The 23578-nt window shown below is 40.6% G+C and overlaps 2 protein-coding genes across 4 annotated transcripts in view; one reads left to right on the top strand and one right to left on the bottom strand.

The window, feature by feature from the left end:
- Positions 1-1683: 1683 nt before the first annotated feature.
- LOC105016974 (insulin-like growth factor-binding protein 6) lies at positions 1684-4739 on the bottom strand. The gene is made up of 4 exons (XM_010881197.3): positions 4222-4739; positions 3522-3568; positions 3301-3423; positions 1684-3089 (listed from the first exon to the last, which is right to left on the bottom strand). Exons 1-4 carry the CDS (start codon positions 4562-4564, stop codon positions 2976-2978), a joined length of 627 nt encoding a protein of 208 aa, XP_010879499.1. The 5' UTR covers positions 4565-4739; the 3' UTR covers positions 1684-2975.
- A 2009-nt stretch (positions 4740-6748) lies between these two features.
- LOC105016975 (SPRY domain-containing protein 3) overlaps positions 6749-23578 on the top strand; it is a 28975-nt gene continuing 12145 nt past the window's right edge. For 2 of the 3 annotated variants that reach the window (XM_010881200.3, XM_010881198.3), the window contains exons 1-6: positions 6752-6914; positions 8055-8189; positions 11483-11558; positions 17362-17486; positions 17801-17936; positions 20470-20658. In XM_010881200.3, coding sequence (XP_010879502.2) covers positions 8062-8189; positions 11483-11558; positions 17362-17486; positions 17801-17936; positions 20470-20658 — 654 coding nt within the window. In that variant the 5' untranslated portion in view covers positions 6752-6914; positions 8055-8061. Of the gene's footprint in view, positions 6915-8054; positions 8190-11482; positions 11559-17361; positions 17487-17800; positions 17937-20469; positions 20659-23578 lie in introns of all 3 variants that reach the window. The other variant, XM_034287207.1, reaches the window with a different exon arrangement.

The raw sequence follows: 23578 nt of genomic DNA, 5'->3' as shown, positions 1-23578 counted from the left end.
ATTGTGCGCCCAAGCAAATTCTCGTTCTACTCACTAAATGTTTACATTTTGAATATGTATGCATTTCTCATTTTTTGCCATGCCAAAAGGCATGCATACATATTTTTGTTATTTGTAATTTTCATCACATTTAAAAAACAAAGCATAAAAATAAAACATCACATGTAAGAGGGCTAAAAGATTTTTAAAACACTAATAAAAGGCAGGAGAAAACATGAAGGTTTTTAGCATAGATTTAAAAAGTCTAAGATTTTCTGTCAGTTTGTTCCATCTCTGCACAGCATAGGAACTAAATGATGCCTCACCAACGTTTGTCCTTGCTCTAGGAATGCTTAGAAGACCGGACCTCGATGCCCAGGCAAGACAGTATTGATAAAAAGTCTACACCCACCACAAACGAGGGAGAGAAAGGTGATATGTTTCTAAATGGTCTTGCTAAAATTCTGTAGTCATTGGAAAATATACAATTGTGTTCCTTTTTATCTGATATTTGCATATTGAACAAATATCACTTTGGTTTTAGACCTGTGCACAGCACTATTTCAGGTTGAGAGAATGTAAAGTGTATGCAAAGTTGTCATCCAGGCTACTGCCTAGAAGGCCAGCATCCTGGAGTTGGCACTTCACCTTTGACATTGAGACTGGTGTTTTGCGGGCAGTATATAATGAATCGGCCAGTTGAGGGCCTGTGAGGCATCTGTTTCTCAAACTAGACACTAATCTATTTGTTCTCTTGCTCAGTTGTGCACCAGGGACTCCCACTCCTGTTTCTATTCTGGTTAGAAACAGTTTGCACTGTTCTGTGAAGGGAGTTGTAAACACAGTTGTACCAGATCTTCAGTTTCTTGGCAATATCTCACATGGTATTGCCTTAATTTCTCAGACCAAGAAATTACTGAAGAGTTTCAGAAAGTTCTTTGTTTCTGGCCATTTTGTAATCAGCCCTACAAACACTGATGCTCCAGATGATTAACTAGTCTAAAGAAGGACAGTTTTATTTCTTCTTTAATCAGCACAAATATTAAGTTTAATCTGTACCAAATATGTTCTGCTTTTCTGATGTATCAAATACTTATGTCATGCAATAACATGCAAATTAATTATTTAAAAATCATACAATGTGATTTTCTGGATTATTTTTAGATTCCATTTCTCACAGTTGAAGTGTACCTATGATAAAAATTACAGACCTCTACATGCTTTGTAAGTAGAAAAACCTACAAAATTGGCAGTGTATCAAATACTTGTTCTCCCCACTGTAAGTCTATACTGCCGAAACATTCACATGATAAAAAATAAACTGGAAAACCTGTAATATTCAGACATGCTCTCAAGAATCCCTAGTTCTTGAAGTACCTCAGGCTTACTCAGAGTTACTCAGACTTAGGAAGAAGTGCTTTTGGCTACTATGTACCACATTCATGGAATGCTTTGCAAAGTAGCCTTAAGCCTGATATCCTGGTTTATTGTTTATTGTAATTGTTTATACTAAATATATGTGTATTTTAATGTTCATATTGGTTTGCTTTTATTACTATTTGTTTGATTTTTATTACTGTGGTAATACAGGGCACAACTGCAAAAGAACAAGGTCTCAGTTTGATTTCCCTGAAATAAGGAACATGATGAAATAAATAGAAATATAGTCATAATATATAAATAACACACATGCCCAGACCATGCTGTATGGCTCATTTTATATTGAGGGCCTTTATTATCAGTCTCAGATTGTTTTGGAAAGTTCAAGAAAACATTTATAAAACACTTTTAAACTTTGAAAAGCACCAACTCCAAACCACTGGCTTTATAAATTGTCATGTTAACTAAAAGCCAGCGTTCTAATTCCTCCTGGTCATATGAGAAAGATTTCTGGATTATGGGCACACAGCCTAACCATTAAAACCACAGAATTTTCAGTCACACACATATTTTTGTTGAACTGTACAGGGCTCACATGAAACCTAAAAAACTTTATTAGAAAGCAGACATCTGGGATTGGGAAACTTACCAATCAACAATAGCTGGCTTTCAGTGTGCTTCCCATGCAAATACTTTAATTTATAAAATGTCATAATATGTAATAAACATGGTCAACATAAATAATCACATAAATAAACCAATGTTCAGCAGTTACAGAGAAAATTAAATGTTTTACCATGCCCAATAGAAAACACAACCTTTAAATAAAATAAGAAAATAAAAAATTATCGAGACATACCGTAAATTAAATAATACATTAGGTTTTAATTTATATATGTATACAAAAGACTATTTCTTATCATATAAAATGTGCCTGCTCAGCTATAATATCAGCTATAATGCTCCAGTAGTGCTTGATTCTGGAGTTCCATCAGAGTAATGTCACATATGAGTGCATGTTTTCAGAGTTTAAAAGAGACAGTGGACAATCAGAGACAAGCTTCATCACCAGGCAGATAGAACAGGTGCGTTTGAATGCGGATGTAGTTCACTCTTGACCTACCAACTTTGAGTTTGACTATAATATTTTATCAGCAATTTGCATACGTAGCACAGAGTACAGACTTTGAAACTAAACGGCACACAGCAGGTCCTTCCTTACCTGTTGTAAGTTCAGGAGTGGCCTTGATGGTAGATAATGTTTCTGGTCTGTACTGTATCGAAACGTATCACTAGAGGGTGCTATGAGTCTAAACTAACGTGGAAGCACTGGACCATAAGAAATGCAGGGAAGGACTGTGTTGGAAGGTAGTAGTGTAGATGCTTACCCAAACCTCACCATTTCCCTCTATTTAGGACGTAGGGTGCAATTTGGAATGCAATCTTTGGCTTGTATCAACCAATTAGTGTCCAGCACTTTGGGCATAGCTTTTTATCCTGTCCTGCTCTTTTCTTCCACCACTATCTTCATCTTGCTCTTTCTCTCTTCCTCTCAGTCCTCACCCTATGACCCATACTCCCGACAGCAGGAATGCGGTTGATCGGGTAGGGCTTTTTTATGCATTGTCGCAGATTAGGTGGCCCTGTGGACTGGTGCGTGATGGTGTTGGCGTGCCACTCTCGTCCACACACCAGCAGTGACCGCGGTTCATGCCCCGAGATGACTTACACTGTCAGATGGGACATACAGGAAGTACGTCTTTTTTTAAGATGTGTAATACAGGACACGACAACTACACACACATTTAAATCCATAGAAACACATTACTGACCAGGCAAAGACTATCAAGTTCAGCTTTTAGTCAAATGTGTATTAGCCCAATCAGGTCCTGTTCAGACAAAACACATTGGTGAATCACTACATTCTGCTTATAAACATACCTGCTTCTTTCTGAAGAAACCACGCTTGTCACAGTTAGGCATGTAGATGTCACCACGGTCAGACTGGTAGACCAGGGGCTCAAGATCTTTAAGTACAGTGTTCAGAAGCTTGCGACAAGGAGCCTAAGGAGACAGAAAAAATTAAGTTAAGTTTGATGAGTTTCTAGTGAATATTTAAAACAACAATCTCATTATAAAATGTATTAAGTATGGTATTTTACCTTTTCCAGGCCTTCCATGTGTGTTGGGTGTGTGACTGGTACAATGGCTGGAAAAATACATGACTACAGTTTTAGAATATTTAAAACAAAATGGTCCAAGGGACTCTCTTTATTAAAACACCTTTATTTTGGTTGTGGCTTCCAAACAGTGTTGGCAGTAGCAATGAAAAACCATCAGAATGATGTCATGTTCACAGGTTGGTTTAACAGGTTGTAGATTAAAAGTACCAGTTTTTGTTGATTTGAGGTTACTATGACATCATTTAAATTATGAGAATAACATCTCCCACACCCAAAACAAATTAATTCTTGGTGGAGTCGAGTTTGGAACCGTGCAATACATGACAATACAAAGAAGCGGTTCTGTTTCCACAATGTAAAAGACTGCCAATTGTGTCCTCCATTACATCTTAACTTTACACATTTTTTACTTCAATAATCCAACGCAGTCTCACAACTGGATGATTTTATGTCAAAGCCATCAGCACAAAATATATTTGTCCAAAATAGACAATGCCGGTCCATGTCATAAGCAGGAAAAAACGGGCTCTAGTTATACAGATATAACTAGATCATGTGAACAATGTACAGAGATAAATTGACAGTTGAAATCACCTTAAACTACACTACACTTCACCCCTCTAGATACATGGAACTGAGTGGAGCATTCACATCGCTTTGCGCTGTATTAAGGGCTTACCTGTGTTTTGGGGCCTCTCAGAAGGGCTGGGTGTGCTAATGTTGCTGCAGAACCCCCTGCCCTTCAGCAGGGCCTGGAGGGGGCTGGGGTCCCCCAGTCGTGGGATACAGCGGAGTCCACGAGCACAGCTCAGAGTGTATACCCCACAAGGCTCCCCAAAGGCAAGGACGGTGGTGCTGATCTCCCCAGACTGCTGCCTCTGTGTGGGGGCCCTGGTTCCCTCAGAGCCCTTACTCAAGGAACTCACTCCTCTGTGAGGGGGCAGCCGGGAAGCTAGTGTGCACTGGCTGGAAAGGGCAAGCTGGAGGAAGAGCAGGACCAGTATGTCAGGGTACAGAATCATGTTTCCCTCAAGATACACCTTGTCTATCAACAATTTTCCAGGAGTTTCCTATTTGTTTCAATGCCAGGGTGGTGTGTTTCAATGCCAGGTAGGCTGTTCTGATTCAGCGCAGTTCCAGTTGGGAAATATGAGGCAAAATGAATAGGAATTCCCTTCAGCTATGACGGAACAATAATGAAGCAGACAGACACCAGAGACAGCAGCTTTTAAAGAGCCAAAAGGTGGAGGGAGAGGGAGAGGGAGGGGGGAGAAAAGAGGGAGAGAAATATCAGTCTCCCCTTTCCTTTTCAGATTGCTGAGAACACACCCCCACCTCCCCTTGTCTGACACATGCCTTTCCTTTACCGGGGCCTTCTGGTGAAATAGTGTTGGCTACAGTTAAGACTATCATGAATGTGGCATTATTGCTGTTTCACCAGGAAGACCTTTGATGTATACACCATCAGTATAAGGGGGAAAAAAGGTGTGGGATTGAGTTTGCTTTTCTGGAGAATAATGTAGTATGTGGTTTTTTTTAGGATGAGGAAGCCTGGAAATGAATTTGAACAGGTTCCAACTGCAATCTTGTTAAACCCTTGCATCAGGCACTGGCATTAATGATATTCATGTACTGCACTGTACCATGTAAGTAAATTCTTATGTGGTTTGAAATTTGGGCTGCCATATTTGGAACTTTGGAATGTACAGTAAAATACCAAAATAATTCTAATCAGAGGATTATTCAATCACATATAATGTTTAATGACTACATTAAAGTGAATGTTTGGTTAAAACACAAAAAGGTACCTTGATGTAAAAGTGCACAAATAGACAGAGTACACGAGTGCCATTCGGTGAAGGGGACTTTGGCTGACTAAGCACACATGATTAATTCTTCCGTCACAGGAAATACATTCCTTTCTGTGTGTCATGATAATGAACTAGTGAAGAATTTGAGTGGGATGACCACTTCAATGAAGGCTGTCTTGGAGAATGAAATGCTGGACAACTCTGCATCTTTCTCAGTCTGAAAACAGATTTGGAATTGGATACATTGCTCCAGATAGGTTTCATTTAATGTCCCCAATACAAGTAGTATAATACAAATGTCAATTACCTAGGACATTTTAATGACCACGCCCACTGAAAAGTAAGTAGAAATGCCCATCCATTCAAGGCCTACATTACTACAACTTTTAGAATTAACTTGAATAACAACACATACATTATAGCTTCTATAATGAACCTATAGTATGAAACCCCAATAATATTGATTAAACAGAAGTAATAAAGAGTAGACAATTTACTGCAAATTGCTGATGCGAACTGTTTAATGGTTTTGGAATGTAATCACAGAGAGGGAAAGAGGACTCATCTGAGTTCCTGCTTCGTGAGCACCATTGGAGCTACCTACAATCAGGAGTATCACCAGTTCACCATATTAAAATGTTAGACTTCAGCTGCAGTACATAATTACTCAGGTGTTAAATAATAAACACTGGCTATTAAATTAATCAATCAAATTAATTTATCAAGCCATTTTTACAACAGCAGTTGTCACAAAGTGCTTTTATAGAACACCCAGCCTCAAATCCCAAGGAGACAACAACTTTCAAGATGCAGTCTGGGAGTTTTGCAATTAACCAAATCGTTTTAAACTTCACATTTAAGGCTGAATGTGGAATATGTTGTTTATTTGGAAATGATCTATAAATGTAGTAAGTATGGAAGTATTTTGTTTTTGTTGGTAATTACTGGGGGCGGTTGATAGTTACAGTATCTTCAAAGCAGCCTAGCTGTTGAATAAAGAAGCTGGGGGACAATAACAAAAAAAAATGATCAGCTAAAACAATGCAGTAACTGTTGTGGTCAGATTTTGCAGTCTCTCAAAATAATCGAAATATGTAATGGTTAAATTGTGACTGACTGAATAATCAACATTAACGGGTTGTTATTTATGATGCAGTGTGAGTACGTACATCAATCAGTAAGCAGTCACTTTTGATTCTCTGGAATGCTGCCAATCTTTAAACTAGTCAAACCAGTAGTAAAACAGTTTGGATCTAATGTATATAATAAAATGCGTGTTATTGTTTATATATCATCGCATGACGACGGTAGCATGACGGCAATGACTGGGTTTCCCCGATCCTCTGTAACCATCTCGCTTATTGCGAAGTATCATGATGTCATTAAAATGCGACATTCGCACTCTGGAATTTGTTTTGATTGAGTTCGATTCACCGGAAACGTATAAACAAGAACGAGTGTATGCTTGAAAGATCGTAGCTTAACGATAAGTGTGTTTTATTAATAAATACAGGACATGTGAGACGATGTGCTACATACGGATAAAGCTCTATCTCACTGTGTGAGTAACAGTACTTGATAATATAATGTGGACAGTTACCTAGCTAGCGACATCACTTTCTACGAAACCTTAACGATTCACCGCTATGCTACATGTATGTTTAACCTTGGCTATTACTAATAATCTGGCAAATAAGATTACATATTTACCTACTGTATAATATTAACTACTGTACCAATGCAGTTGTTGGCAGTCTGACCTAGTAGCTGGCTGACATTACTACAATACTATTAAGCTTGTCCTGTAAAGTAACATTTTTAGACAGGTAAGGTACCAATAATGTCATAATAGGGGAGTTCACTCGAAGGTCAACCCATCCAAAAATAATAAAATTACACATTACTCGTGGAGCCTGTTAATTCTCAAATAAGGCTTTTCAGCCTGACAGTGTTGCAGACGCTACATTAGAAGAGTTTAAGCTGTTAGAGCAGTAACAATTTATTTCATACCCTGAAGGAGTACAACATTTTGGTGCCCAACACTGGGAGGCCACTGTATAGTGTTCTAGCATGGGTTTGAAAAAAATCTTGTGTCAAGTCTTGTTTTGTCTATGTTTTGAAAACACAACTTTTCTAATATTTTCAATGTCCCACACAAAAGAAATTGTGGCCGTGTCCATTCCATGTAATATCTGTAATGCTTCTGACTAACTTGTTTTCTCTAACATGACAATACTTAGAAGTCCACTGTTGGTTACTCACATGCTCCAAAGGTTACTATAGCAACAGACAAAAACGTTTTCATTTGAGTTTTTTGAAGTGACTCACTCCTCACATTATCTTCCTGTATTTATTAGATAGGGCATTATGTTGTAGGTAGGAGAGGTGAGTTTTTGTGCTAGAATGGTGAGATGGATTTGGACCTAGAATTGTGCTGGTAAAGGCTGCTAGAATTCAACTGGCCATGAAAAGTTTAATTTATATTTTGTCTGTTAATTCTGTGCAACATTACGTTTGTGATTTGTTATGCAAAACTTCCATAGTACTAGAATTGGCCAAAAAGCTAGTGTTTCAATTAGCAAGGTATTCATTAAATTAAATTTGTTATCATTAGCCCCCCTTAGGGGAATCAGCACGCAGGGGTTGGAGATCAGCATGTCATGATTCATGATCATGTTTCTTTCCCATGCTCTGCCTTCAGGTAAGCAATGGACGACATCAACCTACATTACCGCTTTCTGAACTGGAGGCGGCGGATACGGGAGATTCGTGAGGTGCGAGCCGTGCGGTACCGCGAGCGCTTCAAGAGAATGCTGAGGGATGGAGACGTGCTCAGGTGGGCATGAAAATCAGAATCACTAAACACATGTCATGGTTCAGGAGACCTACTGAGCCAAGAACGTTTAATCTGTGGTCCGTTGTGGGTACCTTTTGCCTGACTGATCCTCAGATAATAGACCAGTCAGTCATTTGCTGTCAGAAGTATGATTGTTGTCAACATGCCGATTATTAGATTGGGCTTTTGTTGGAACCCAGTAGTAACACATCCAATTCTGTCATTCAGGCACTTAAGCCAGTGAGTTCACTTGCGTTTGTTTCTATTAATGCTGGGAGATTCGGAACAAAATACATACTGCTATAAATTGACATCATTTGTGATAACCGTAAATAAAATGGTAACGCTAATATATGTAGGCGAACCACAGTTACTTTTTGTCATGTAACTTACTTACTAATTTTAGACCCATGAATTGTCCTGTTACCAAGTTTAGTGTTATTGCCCAATTATTTGATGGTGAAAGTAATGGCGAAATGTATTATTCTTTAAATGCAGCTGTGGGCCTATTGACCACAAAATTCCATTTTAACCTCCAACTTTTTCTATTGTATTATATTTACTGTGATTAGAAGTTAGAAGCAAACACCAGATAATACATTTACCTATCATCTCTTCCAATGTAAAGCCATCATGATTTTAACCCTTGAAATACTCTTATACTCCCAGAAAGGTGACCACCAGGTGTCACAACAACCTTGTCACAACAACCATTAAGGATTTCCATAAACAAACCTTAGTAGACTTTTGTTATACAAAATGGTTCTTAATGGATTGTGGACACTACAGGAGGTATAGTAAATTGGCTTTCCCATGCGTTTGCAAAGATGTTTTGGGTATTGAGAGAATGCTATAAATTTCAATGTTTGATAGAAAACCTAATAATTGAATCTATTACTTTTTAAAAGGTGGCCATTCAAAAAACTTTTTTTTTTGTATAATTTGTGTTCCTCAGTTTTATATCATTGATGTTGCTGCATTGAAAATGACAAAAATACGATGTTCAATGTCCCTTCTCCAGAATCAAAGTGTTATTTCTGGAGTGGCCTGTGTAAACAATAAATATACAGTGTCATGAATTTAAAAGGTAATTTCACCCTTGGGGACCCTTGGTTGGTTTGAATCATGTTCGAGACATTTCTATGGCACATTGGAAGCACAGTAGTGGGCAATGGTCAATAAACCACGTGTACATTGAGATCTGAAAAATGTACCGTAATCATTAAATTGGTCATGTTTTCTTTAATTTTGTTTGGTCAATGTTTTCCTGTTCAATTTCTCATTAATGCAATTATCTAATCAACCAATCACATGGCAGTTGCTTCAATGCATTTAGGGGTGTGGTCCTGGTCAAGACAATCTCCTGAACTCCAAACTGAATGTCAGAATGGGAATGAAAGGTGATTTAAGCAATTTTGAGCGTGGCATGGTTGTTGGTGCCAGACGGGCCGGTCTGAGTATTTCACAATCTGCTCAGTTACTGGGATTTTCACGCACCACCATTTCTAGGGTTTACAAAGAATGGTGTGAAAAGGGAAAAACATCCAGTATGCCGCAGTCCTGTGGGCGAAAATGCCTTGTTGATGCTAGAGGTCAGAGGAGAATGGGCCGACTGATTCAAGCTGATAGAAGAGCAACTTTTACTGAAATAACCACTCGTTACAACCGAGGTATGCAGCAAAGCATTTGTGAAGTCACAACACGCACAACCTTGAGGCGGATAGGTTACAACAGCAGAAGACCCCACCGGGTACCACTCATCTCCACTACAAAAAAAAAAAGAGGAAAAAGAGGCTACAATTTGCACGAGCTCACCAAAATTGGACAGTTGAAGACTGGAAGAAGGTTGCCTGGTCTGATGAGTCTCGATTTCTGTTGAGACATTCAGATGGTAGAGTCAGAATTTGGCGTAAACAGAATGAGAACATGGATCCATCATGCCTTATTACCACTGTGCAGGCTGGTGGTGGTGGTGTAATGGTGTGGGGGATGTTTTCTTGGCACACTTTAGGCCCCTTAGTGCCAATTGGGCATCGTTTAAATGCCACGGCCTACCTGAGCATTGTTTCTGACCATGTCCATCCCTTTATGACCACCATGTACCCACCCTCTGATGGCTACTTCCAGCAGGATAATGCACAATGTCACAAAGCTCGAATCATTTCAAATTGGTTTCGTGAACATGACAATGAGTTCACTGTACTGAAATGGCCCCCACCGTCACCAGATCTCAACCCAATAGAGCATCATTGGGATGTGGTGGAACGGGAGCTTCGTGCCCTGGATGTGCATCCCACAAATCTCCATCAACTGCAAGATGCTATCCTATCAATATGGGCCAACATTTCTAAAGAATGCTTTCAGCACCTTGTTGAATCAATGCCACATAGAATTAAGGCAGTTCTGAAGGCAAAAGGGGGTCAAACACAGTATTAGTATGGTGTTCCTAATAATCCTTTAGGTGTGTGTACATTATCAGTAGCACATACATTTTTTGAATGATGTATTACACCATCCCCATGCCCTCCGTAATGGACTGGGACAGTTGGGAAAAAGGTGTTGTGTGGCCATGTGACTGCTCGACAAAAAAATAAACAGTTCTAACAATCGACAGGTCTGTTGAATGGGGTCAGCCCTAGTCTCGCAAGGCCACCCCTCCAATCTCGTCTGGCCTCCTTCTTAGCGACATTCTAGGCCTGGATTAAAAAGATAGGTCAGCCCTAATTCACATTGTTTGTAACCAAGTTATTTAAAGTCTTTAATAGTTTTTTACTTTATTTACTTTATTTTCTCCTATGTTGTTGCTGTAAATAACTGGAAAAAATAATGGAGAAAAATTGGCTAATTATTTATTTCAGACCATAAAATTACACTGAGCAAGCATTGGCTTTCCTAAATGTGATATTCTAATGCTGGTCTGGAAATATCCATGATCGTATAGTTTGGGTCAATGGTGCCCCAGTGTCATCTAACTTACAATGCAGCGTGATGATTGCACATCTGTATTTGGAAAGTTTATTAATAAATGTTTTTTTCTTTCTTTATGCTAGCTAATAGTAGCCTCAGACGCTATTATGGACTGGCGTTGTCAGACATGCTGTAGACTAATAGCTTGCATGTAGCCGAGGCTACTTGAACAGGCTGTCGGTGGCCCTACAGTACATGCCATATAAAACTGCAATGTAGTGTACATGCACCACTTCCAACTGCCCCTGGAATGTCTGAAGTAGTTTGTTAAACTCTGTATGTTACAATACTTTTGAGCTAATCATATTTCTAATATTCTGTTGCAGTTACCAAGGGAACTCTGATGAAGTTGGCTGCTATGTTGCTCCAAGGCCCTTATCCAAAGGAAACTACTACTTTGAGGTAGGCTTGAATACAGGGCTCATTATCTGGCTAATACCTTCCCTACAGTGAAGTATGGTGGTTGGAGCATCTTAGTATCGGAAAGTTGTTCAGCGGCAGGGCCTGGGATGATGTCATGTTGGAGGGAAGGATGAATGGAGCAGAGTACGTAGAGGTCCTTGATGAAAACATGATCAAGCGTACATAGAACTTAAAACTGGTGCGAAGATTAATCACGCAGCACGACAACGAACCAAATCACACACGCCCAGACCACATGTTTTCAAATCTGGTAGAGGCATACTCAGGAAGACTTGAAGCTGTGATTGCTGCCAAAGGGGGGTTCGACAACATATAAAATGAAGTTTGAATGCTTATGTACATGATATATTTCATTTATGTAGTTGCAATTTCCATACATTTCAAAAGTGTTTTTACTTTTTCATTGTGGGGTATTTTGTGTAGATTGATGAAGAAATTTGGAGACAGTGAAGGGGTCTGAATACTTTCTGAAGGTACTGAATATTCTGAATAAGGGAGAGAAACTGGAGTAGCAATGTTTTCTGGGTTAATACGTCCCCACCTGGGACAAAACATCTTAATATGTATAGTACCAGACAAAACTTTGGACACCTACACATTCAAGGATATTTTTTATTTTTACTATTTTCCACATTGTTGAAAAATAGTGAAGACATCAAAACTATGAAATAACACTTTCGGAATCATTTAGTAAACAAAAACAGGGTTAAGCAAATCAAAATACACTCACCTAAAGGATTATTAGGAACACCATACTAATACTGTGTTGGACGCCCTTTCGCCTTCAGAACTGCCTTAATTCTATGTGGCATTGATTCAACAAGGTGCTGAAAGCATTCTTTAGAAATGTTGGCCCATATTGACAGGATAGCATCTTGCAGTTGATGGAGATTTGTGGGATGCACATCCAGGGCACGAAGCTCCCGGTCCACCACATCCCAAAGATGCTCTATTGGGTTGAGATCGGGTGACCGTGGGGGCCATTTCAGTACAGTGAACTCATTGTCAAATTCAAGAAACCAATTTGAAATGATTCGAGCTTTGTGACATGGTGCCATCAGAGGATGGGTACATGGTGGTCATAAAGGGATGGACATGGTCAGAAACAATGCTCAGGTAGGCCATGGCATTTAAACGATGCCCAATTGGCACTAAGGGGCCTAAAGTGTGCCAAGAAAACATCCCCCACACCATTACACCACCACCACCAGCCTGCACAGTGGTAACAAGGCATGATGGATCCATGTTCTCATTCTGTTTACGCCAAATTCTGTCTCAACCATCTGAATGTCTCAACAGAAATCGAGACTCATCAGACCAGGCAACATTCTTCCAGTCTTCAACTGTCCAATTTTGGTGAGCTCGTGCAAATTGTAGCCTCTTTTTCCTATTTGTAGTGGAGATGAGTGGTACCCGGTGGGGTCTTCTGCTTTTGTAGCCTATCCGCCTCAAGGTTGTGCGTGTTGTGGCTTCACAAATGCTTTGCTGCATACCTCGGTTGTAACGAGTGGTTATTTCAGTCAAAGTTGCTCTTCTGTCAGCTTGAATCAGTCGTCCCATTCTCCTCTGACCTCTAGCATCAACAAGGCATTTTCGCCCACAGGACTGCGGCATACTGGATGTTTTTCCCTTTTCACACCATTCTTTGTAAACCCTAGAAATGGTTGTGCGTGAAAATCCCAGTAACTGAGCAGATTGTGAAATACTCAGACCGGCCCGTCTGGCACCAACAACCATGCCACTCTCAGAATTGCTTTAATCACCTTTCTTTCCCATTCTGACATTCAGTTTGGAGTTCAGGAGATTGTCTTGACCAGGACCACACCCCTAAATGCATTTAAGCAACTGCCATGTAATTGGTTGATTAGATAATTGCATTAATGAGAAATTGAACAGGTGTTCCTAATAATCCTTTAGGTGAGTGTACATTTATATTTTAGATTCTTGAAAGTAGCCACTCTTCGCCTTGAAGACTGCTTTGCACACTCTTGGCATTCTCTCAACCAGCTTCTTTAGGTAGTCACCTGGAATGCATTTCAATTAAGTGGTGTGCCTTGTTAAAAGTACATTTTGTTGAATTTCTTCCGTATACCAAGGTATGGTTGGTATACAGAAGAACATCATTATAAATACATGACCCATGGAGTCCAGCTTTAGTCTGACAGAACTCACACTGCAGAATTGGCAGCTTTAGGTCCGTTCCACACAGGGGAATACACCCCTAATAGCACCCACACAAATCAGTTTATATCTTACTATTTCTTCCCAGTTTATTCCCTTTGCCAGTCACCATGCTTTTATCAGTGTGTTGCCAAAATAAGTGCAGTGCAATACATCTGTTCAGCAGCTCAGCCATCAGCATCTCTGCATGGAAGCATGTCGCTACCCCCGTGAATAGACGTCGTTATTGCAATGGAGTCTTCTAAATCTCTGAACTTTATTCTTTGTACATAAAACATTTTGGGCACCATTTTTGGCTCAGCCACTCCACTTTATAACCAGTGGTCTAAAATCACAGACTGCATTTTTAAAACACAGGCACAGCTGGGACATTTTGGGTCTGTCAGGTTCGGCAGAAGTTTTGAACAATATCTCAGAACTGCACAGCTGCTATATTTCGCTTACACACTTTTCAGACCAACCCAAGCCCTGTTATTTTTGGAACCTTCTTTCTTTTTTAACAAATTATCTAACAAATGGATCAAACATGGTTTCTCCAGTACAAAAGAATGTCATGTGTAACATAACTCCTCAGATATTCCCCCGTAGATTCTTTATAGGAGCTCCTCCAGAATAATCTTAAAGACAGCTTGTAAAAAGAAATCATCCAAGGTTTTGGGAAAGTTCAGGAAAGGACTTGGCTGTACATTGTGTGATAGGGAGAGGTCTTTTCTGGTGTATGATGTTGGCTTCCTTTGTATTCTTTGCCAGAGCAGTGAGTGGGTATGGAGATATAGTGATTTTGGAAGAAGCCTTGCTGGTATCTACAGTGCCTTCAGAAAATATTCACATCCCTTCACTTTGTCCAAATTTGTGTGTGTAATAGACTTAATTTATAATTAATTACACATGTTTTTGGCCATCCATCTCCACACAGTACCCCATAATGACAAACTAAATACACATTATTAATAAATTGTTTATTGGAAATATCTCATGTACATGCAGTTATGCTCATAATTCTGCATACTCAGGCAGATATTTAGCAATTTTGAAAATGTGACTGATCATGCAAGAAACTGTCTTTTATTTAAGGATAGTGGTCATATGAAGCCATTTATTATGACATAGTTTTTGGCTCCTTTTTAAATTATAATGATATCAGATATCACCCAGATGGCCCTGATCAAAAGTTTACATACCCTTGAATGTTTGGCCTTGTTACAGACACACAAGATGACACACACAGGTGAAAATGGCAATTAAAGGTGAATTTCCCACACCTGTGGCTTTTTAAATTGCAATTAGTGTCGGTGTATAAATAGTCATTGAGTTACTTAGCCATGGGGAGCAGAAAAGAACTGTCAAAAGACCTGCGTTACAAGGTGATGGAACTTTATAAAGATGGAAAGGGACATCAAAAGATATCCAAAGCCTTGCAAATGCCTGTCAGTACTGTTCAATCACTTATGAAGAAGGGGAAAATTCTGGGATCTCGTGATACCAAGCCAAGGTCAGGTAAACCTAAAAATATTTCAGCAACAACTGCGAGAAGAATTATTCGGGATACAATGTAAAACCCACAGAGCTGCATAGTCAAGTTGCCCAAAAGAAGCCTTTACTGTGCCAATGCCACAAAAAAGCCTGGTTACAATATGCCCAACAACATCTTGACACGCCTCACAGCTTCTGGCACACTGTAATTTGGAGTGACGAGAACAAAATAGAGCTTTATGGTCACAACCATAAGCGCTATGTTTGGAGAGGGGTCAACAAGGCCTATTGTGAACAGAATACCATCCCCACTGTGAAGCATGGTGGTGGCTCACTGATGTTTTGGATGTGTGTGAACTTTAAAGGCACAGGGAATCTGTGAAAATTGATTGCCAGAGGAATGCAGCATGTTATCAGAAAATACTGGCGGACAATTTGCATTTTTCTCCACAAAAAGATATGCATGGGATGCTCTTGGACTTTCCAGCACGACAATGACCCTAAGCATAAGCTCAAGTTGACCTTCCAGTGGTTACAGCAGAAAAAGGTGAAGGTTCTGGGGTGGCCGTCATGGTGTCCTGACCTTAATATCATCGAGCCACTCTGGGGACATCTCAAACGTGCGGTTCATCCAAGACGACCAAAGGCTTTGCATGGCCTGGAGGCATTTTGCCAAGACGAATGTTTTGTTTTTGTTCTCATTCTTATGACCTACAGTTCAATGTGAATCCCATAAGAAATATAATACATGTGTTTTGCCTGCTCACTCATGTTTTCTTTACAATGGTACATATAGTACCAATTTTCCAAGGGTATGCAAACCTTTGACCACAACTGTATGTATTCAAACCCTTTATTAAGTTATTTGGCAGGGATCAAGTCTTCTTGGGCATGCCTCCATCAGCTTTGCAATTGGATCGGGGTAGTTTCCCCAATTCTTCCTCGTTGATACCTATCAAGTTCTGCCAGACAGGATGGGGAGCATTATTTTTGCTTTCAAAGTAAACTGCCTGTCCTGTCTATGGTGCAAGAACCTCCGACATCCGTGTTGTCAAGACAACTGCAGCTAACTGCCTAGAACAGCTCATGAGCTCTTCTGAATATCTGTCAACTAGGTGGATCTAAAGTGCGTGGATTTCATTTTTACTCATAAGAACAGTAGTTAAAGTTCTATATTCTCTGCACTTAAGACCTATTTTTGAGTCTGAGAGTATCCAGGCTCTGGTCAAAATGTGTGTTTCTTTAAAGGAAAAAGGATGCCGTTTGGGATGTGAAGATAATTCAACAGAGCAGCTAACAGGTGTGATGGAGATTGACTAAGGGAACAACTGTCGATCTCCAATAACTGGCTGTTGGGAAGGACCTCTTGCCATTGCAAAATGGTCCAAGCCTCAAAAACAAAAAGCTTTAATAGAAAATGTTTTACTTGCAGTTTTTATGATTGATTAATACAGTTGGTGGTCAGGCAGTGATGTTCTTGAGAACATGTCAATATTTCGGTGTATGAGTAAAAAGAAAGAAAAGCAAGAGAGGAAAAATAATGACATGACTTCAGTCCTCTGTTTCCATAAACAAGGGTGTACTGGATTCATTTTTAAGGTGTGTCCGTTCCTGAAAAGTGGGATATGGTTTTCCTTCCATGAAAGTTACAGCAGGCACACCCTTCAGTCAGACACTCTAGGTCGGCCCAATCAGTCCTTACAGCGTTATAGTGTGCCGCTCATCATGTCGTTGCCATTTTGGAACACAGCCCACATCAACCTGACTGAGGAGCAGGGCGCTCTGATACAATGGCACCGCAGACACAGACTGCTGCATATTTCCCCACACTCCAGAGCGCGGCTTGGTGAGGTCATGGGACAGAACTTCCCCATTTAAGCGCTCTGGGTCTGCAAGTGTTCCGATGGCACTCCTTCCCCTCTTAGCCCCACCCTGGGATGATGTTCTAATTATCACTGTCATTAGGAAAGTGCAGTCACAGGAGCTGGTGAACCGCTGTATGACTGCCACCCCCACAGGTGAACATGCATGAGGGCTTTTTTGTTTTCTCTCCCCAGAGCAACGTCTTTGTGTTTTCGTTTTGTGTGTTTTTTTTTTTTTTGAGCGTGTTGGTGTGCGGTGTTTTCAGGTGACCATTGTTGACACTGGGGTGAGGGGGATGATTGCTGTGGGCCTGGTGCCTCAACACTACAAACTGGACCATCAGCCTGGGTGGCTCCCTCACTCAGTGGCTTACCACGCGGACGATGGCAAGTACGTGTCGACCCATTTTTAGCTACTTAAAGAACGCTCCGTGATGTTCCTCAGCACTCTAAACTTGTTTTTCTTACTAAGTTTTTGAATATACTATACCTCAACATTCGAGCGTCCTTTTGCATGGTCTAGAAGGGAATATACAATACAAAGAGTATTTCTATTTGTTATGAAATTATGAAGGTTATGAAGGTTCCACAGCACCTCTTTATGAAAGTGTGCCTAAGGTGAACTATGAGCTATGCAGGACCTACATGACTGTCGTCTGTTGTCCAGCCAGCGCCCTAACATCTCACCTCTGTGACATTCCATAGACTATACAACGGGAACACGGTTGGACAGCAGTTTGGGCCCAAATGTAATCGCGGCGATCGTATTGGCTGCGGGATCTTCGTTGATTCTTTTGACCAAGGGCAAACAACTGTCTTTTTCACCAAGAATGGAAAAGAAGTAAGCTAAGTTCATTGTTCTAATTCAAATGTTTAGACGCACTTCATAAAATTAAGCTCTTGCTGTAGGTCAGTGTTGTTTTTTTGTGCCCCCCAGATCCAGGTCTTTAAATATGCTTGAGTTTGAGTTTGAGTTTTGATTGGCCTGAACGTTCTTGTTCAGAATCCACCATCAGATAATCCCATCAGATAATCCCATCAGATAATGCCATCAGATAATGCCATCAGCATCACATGTAGGAGGATACTTAGTATCCTGATATTTACAGATAAACATAATGGCATGTTTAAATATGAAATATTTTGGTTGATACTTTTAAATTATATTGATTGGTAATTACTGTGCTTAGTACTTCCAGGGTAAAGTAATTTGTTATGCTTGTTGTTATATTGCTTTAGTATTTGAATGTTTGAAAAAAAAAACATCCTTTGTGAATTGTCCTCTGGATTTTGCTGTGGTAATATATACAAAATTCATGTGTTTCTATTTACAGGTCAATTAATTAATTTCAGATATTCAAAAATGTTTTGATCAGCCTTGGAATTGGTATGAAAATACTCATGATAAACCCCAAATCAGGAGCTTTTTAAAGAAAAAAGAACATGATAATTAAAATGCTCAAGTCAAGAGTTTGTGTGTAAATATATAAATAAAAATAAAAATATCTAATAAACAAAAGTGATAGAGCAGAGGAGAATGTTCTTTCTAACTTGGTGCGCAGCAACTAAATAGAACAATGAAGAACATACTATAGAGAATGTTCTATCATGAACGTTTAGAAATATGTGCAATGATGACATCTTTGATGAGTGTCTTTTGAATGAACTAAAAAAGTTTTGGATTTGGTGTAATGAGCTGTGTAATGCAGCCAAGCCCTATAGTGATTTTGCTTGCCTGAGGGCGGGGAAATGGCTCGCCCCATTGTGAAGAGCCTCTTGTGACGAACGGTGGATGGGCTTGGATAGATGAGTAGGAGTGTAACGGTACGCCAAACCCACTGTACGGTACTTATTGCGGTTTGAGGGTCACCGATCGTTGTAATTTCATTCCAGCTCAAAAATCGAGTGTCAGCAGTTACTGAAAATCCGTTTTTAGTTTATTTGGCGCAAGACGCAACATCAGTTCAAGAATAATATATAATGCATTATCCCTGTTGAGAACACAATCTAAAGTTAAGTGCAATATGTAAGCATGGCACAACCAGAGTTCAGAGGCCTATCTGTGGCCCGACATGCATACCCACGCATTACTCTTTTCATTTCTTTAGCCGGATTAGACTGCTGCTAAAGGCTGCTTGAATGCGTTGGGGAGACTAAGTTGTGTTTATTATTTGTGTTTCCACTGTGTCAACTAGTGCTAAGACATTGAAGTGTTTTACTGATTCAGATCTTTTCGCGTCGTTCTGTGTTGAACACGTCACTACAGAAAGACTTTTACTATTACTTTCAAGTCTGTAAAAGAAGTCAATCAAATAAAGACGAGGAGGTTAACTTTGTGAAATTATCTAGGTGAAAAGCATATGTTCTCTCATATGGAGAGAAAGTGGAGATGGACCAATAGCAGCCACCTCAGAATGCTTCAAACCAGATCTGCCCTCGAGAGAAATGATGCATATTCTGCTCCTCGCTGCATTCCCCCGTACTCCACTCCACACACACTCCGTCTAAAATCTTCTTCTCACAAAGACAGTATGCTGTGTTGTCCCTTTCTTTTAAGCCCACTTAAAAGAAAGCGACAGTGCAAGAATCCAGTATGTGTTTTGAATCCCATTGTGGCAAAGAGGGGACAATTTTGGCAGGGGGGCAATATTTGGCATGACAAGCCCAGTTATGGGTACTATATGCTGTAGGATGTACAATCTGTATTTAGTTTTATGTCCTTACCATCCATCTATGCAGGTCCTACCCTTGTCACATGGACAGGGGGCACATTTACCAACAAGGGAATGCTTCTTCAGTCTTAACAAATGACAGATTTTGTTAACATGACTCTTAAATCAGAAAGTAAGCAGCACATAAATTAACCAGTTAATAAGTAATTAGATAGCAGCTGATGCGCCCCAGACAGCACAAATAGGCCGTGTCACCAGCCTCCGCCTTCTGCCTACTGGGAGGAGGGAGGGACCAGGGGTGCGAGTCATACAGGCGCATGCTGAATGTAGCACGCACTGACTTTTCTTCTTTCACACAGCACTAGTCCAAACCTGCACCGGCCAGAATCAGTTTTTTATAACCGGTTCCCAACCTAGGGGAGACGTTCCCAATTTAGAGCACCAGTGTTTTGTGGTGGGGGGCGTGGGACCTTGATAAAATATATGATTTGCCAAATGTTGTACCGATCTGTAACAACACACGGATATGCCGTGATTCAGAACCTGAGCTGCTACCTTCTATATTGTCTAGAAGTCAAAGTAATGTGCCCTTGCTTTGTATGCATGGCAATTCATGTAATCACATTCTGTCAAAGAACGTCTTCGAATGTTGGGGCCCCTGTAGAAAAGTTACCTTATTAACAAGGTTATGTTTTTGTCTAGGTAGGCTCAGTGGTGGTCCCAGGGTCTCCAGAAGCACTCTACCCAGCCGTAGGGATGCACTCCTTGGGGGAGGAGGTGCAGCTGGACCTGCAAGCTGAGTGGAGGATGGAAGGAGAGGATGGACTGATGTTGGTGGACAGCCATGAGGATGAGTGGCGGCGTCTCCATGACGTCAGGGTCACAGGCACAGTAAGGACCTCGCCGCGCCTGATGTCTTGGCTACATCATACAGACACATTGATAAACATGTGTGAGTGATAGACCATAGACATACTGATATGATTATTCATGATTCCGTGGTACGAATGAGGAAAGGGGAGGGGAGTGAGAGAGAGAGAGAGAGAGAGGGGAGCGTGTGTTTCTTGAGAGGGCATGGGACGTGTTTCTATCTGTCTCCAAGTGGGTTTCAGTGTTATTGTGTGGGTTGGTAACTGCTGAGTGGAGACCTGCCTGGTGGCGTTTGGCAGTGGCATACTTGCTGGAGGCAGCTGTGCCTAGTCTGTCCGGCCCCTCTGGTTCTGTGAAACAGGCATTGTACTGTAACTACACCTGCGATTATGTTAACACTCCGGTAGATTACCACAGTCATACTAAGGTTCAGAGCTGAGGTGGGAGGTCTCGAATGCTTACTGTTTCAGAGGGAACTTGGATGTGTTGACTGAATCATTCATTCAGAATGAAGGAACACGTCATAGGTTGTGAAGGCGTGACCTAATCATTCACTCACTGTTTTCTTATCGTTGACACTAATAAGTTAATGGTATTTATTGTGGTTGTTGTTCATTTTAGTTGCCTGGCAACAGCAGGGCTGGAAGTTGTAGTTGATGGTTAAAGATTTCAGTAGAAGACCACATCATTTCCTAATTTCATTGGGATGACTTCCTCATATAATTTATTGTCTTTGGTCCAATAGCATGACAGAAGTATGCATTGTATGAAAACTTCACTGGGATCTTGTTAACGACCATTGGTTACTTCACCAGTACGTTGTTTAAGGCAGTGGTACATTATGGAGAATTCCGCAGTATGTATGGAAGTCAGTTTGCTAGCTTGTTAAAAAACCCAACATTTGCACAAATTACAAGAACACAAAGCACAACATCATATTTTTGGAGACATATTGTATAATTTCTTAATTGTGACATTACACACTTTTATATTTTCTCTGTTACTTTGCTGGCTTTCTACATGTCATTCTGTGGCGATTAGCAAACGACTGTGTGATGAAGCACGACAACCTGAAAGTGATTGCTCAGCCTGAGGTGCTTCCACCTTCCTCCACTCATTGATCAATTTGATGTACATTTTTCCTTCCTATAATTGGTCGCACACCAGTTGTTCCCGGAAATGAAATTTCAAGACGTTTCTTTGACACTGATAGAGAAAAGGTTAGGTTACAAAACGTTCACAATTTATTTATCAGCATATACCTTTAGTAAGTAGTCATTTGAAGAAATCGTTCACCTCATCCATTCTTTTCCACAGCCTTGCGGCAGGGCAGTGGCTTGGAGGGCAGGAGTTTGAATCCTGCTCGTGCCGTTCCAATGGTGTCTGTGAGCAGTTTGCTCGGTGCCTCCCTGGCTATGTGGGGTGGGTGTTGGAGGGGTTGGCTTGGCTCGTCGCGCTTTAGCAACCCCTTGTGGCATGTTGAGCTTCTGCAATCTCAACAGTATTTGTTGTAGGCACAGTGTCTCCTCCAGTGTGTATGTATCATCAGAAATGTACAGTACTTCCTGGTCGAGCGAGCAAGGTGATAAGAAGCGTGACGGCTTGGTTAGATGTGGATTAGAGGAAATGCCTCCATCTTTGCTTCACCCAAAGCTGCTAAAGATGTTGTTTTAATGTGGTTAAGTCTGATTTTGCTATGGTAGTTAAGGGAGAGCAACTGAACTTTCAGAGTATAGGGTCTATTAAGATCTTTGTTTGGGTAAGACGGCTCCAAGAAAAGCTTCTGCGCACACATTGACACCCTTTGAGATGAGAATTTCTTAAAATAATTTTCAGGTTTAAAGAGTTTAAAAATTAATAATTATGGTAAGGTAGCGTTTTGAACACGATTATTTTACCACAATAGTTGAGAGCCAGTGGAGCATCGCATGCTGGGGTGGAGAACCGTAACTCAACGGGACATTCACTGTCGTTCCGCAGTGTCTGGAAAAAGCAGGGCCATGAAAGCCATCCTCCGTCTACACAAGCTATTTATAACTACTCACATCCGAGAAAAGATTGGAAGATTAGACTTGGATGAAAAATAGGGGTTTGTTGTTTTTCCATAGTTCGATGGCATACAGTGTGACTGAGAGTCAAACAAATGGGGGTGGGAATTGCAGGCCATGAAATACACATTGTATGTTCACTATTAGTTGGAGAATGTAGCCAGCCTACTGTACAGTACTTGAGTGTGTTGGAGGGTATGTATGTGGAGGCATGACAGTGTCAGAAATACTTTAAACCAGACAATGATTTATGGTGTGAATTTCTGTTGTAGTTGGACACTGTTGATATAACAAGGGAGTGGTAGCAAGGTGACAGGATTTTGGCTTGGCTGGGGGTACTTTTCCATGTCTCATACAAACCAGTGTCAGGACTTGTTAAGCTAGCTATCTCTTTCAGCAACGCTGTATCTCCCCCTTGTCTGTCTGTCGCAGTGTGTGGCTCTGTCTGCCTGTGATATAAACTCAGTGTGTGCCTCTGTCTGCCTGTGATATAAACTCAGTGTGTGCCTCTGTCTGCCTGTGATATAAACTCAGTGGCTGTCTCTGTCTGCCTGTGATGTGAACTCAGTGGCTGTCTCTGTCTGCCTGTGATGTAAACTCAGTGGCTGTCTCTGTCTGCCTGTGATGTAAACTCAGTGGCTGCTCTATTAGGCACACCCATCTAATATTGCGTAAGCCCACCTTTTGCCTCCAGTTTTGGTAATCATGTGCCCAATCTATTGTCATCTTTCTGTTCTTAGCTGTCAGGAGTGGAACCCGCTGGGGTCTACTTTTGTCCCTTCCGCTTCAAGTTTCCAGGGGTTATCCTTTCAGGTCAGCTTTTCTGAGATAGTGGAATCACCACGTCTGGCACCAACAATCATACCACAGGGAAAGTTGCTTAGATCTTTAGA

Source organism: Esox lucius, chromosome 17 (genome assembly GCF_011004845.1).
Source record: "Esox lucius isolate fEsoLuc1 chromosome 17, fEsoLuc1.pri, whole genome shotgun sequence".
NCBI classification, from domain to species: domain Eukaryota; kingdom Metazoa; phylum Chordata; class Actinopteri; order Esociformes; family Esocidae; genus Esox; species Esox lucius.
This window is presented reverse-complemented; position numbering and strand designations above follow the sequence as displayed.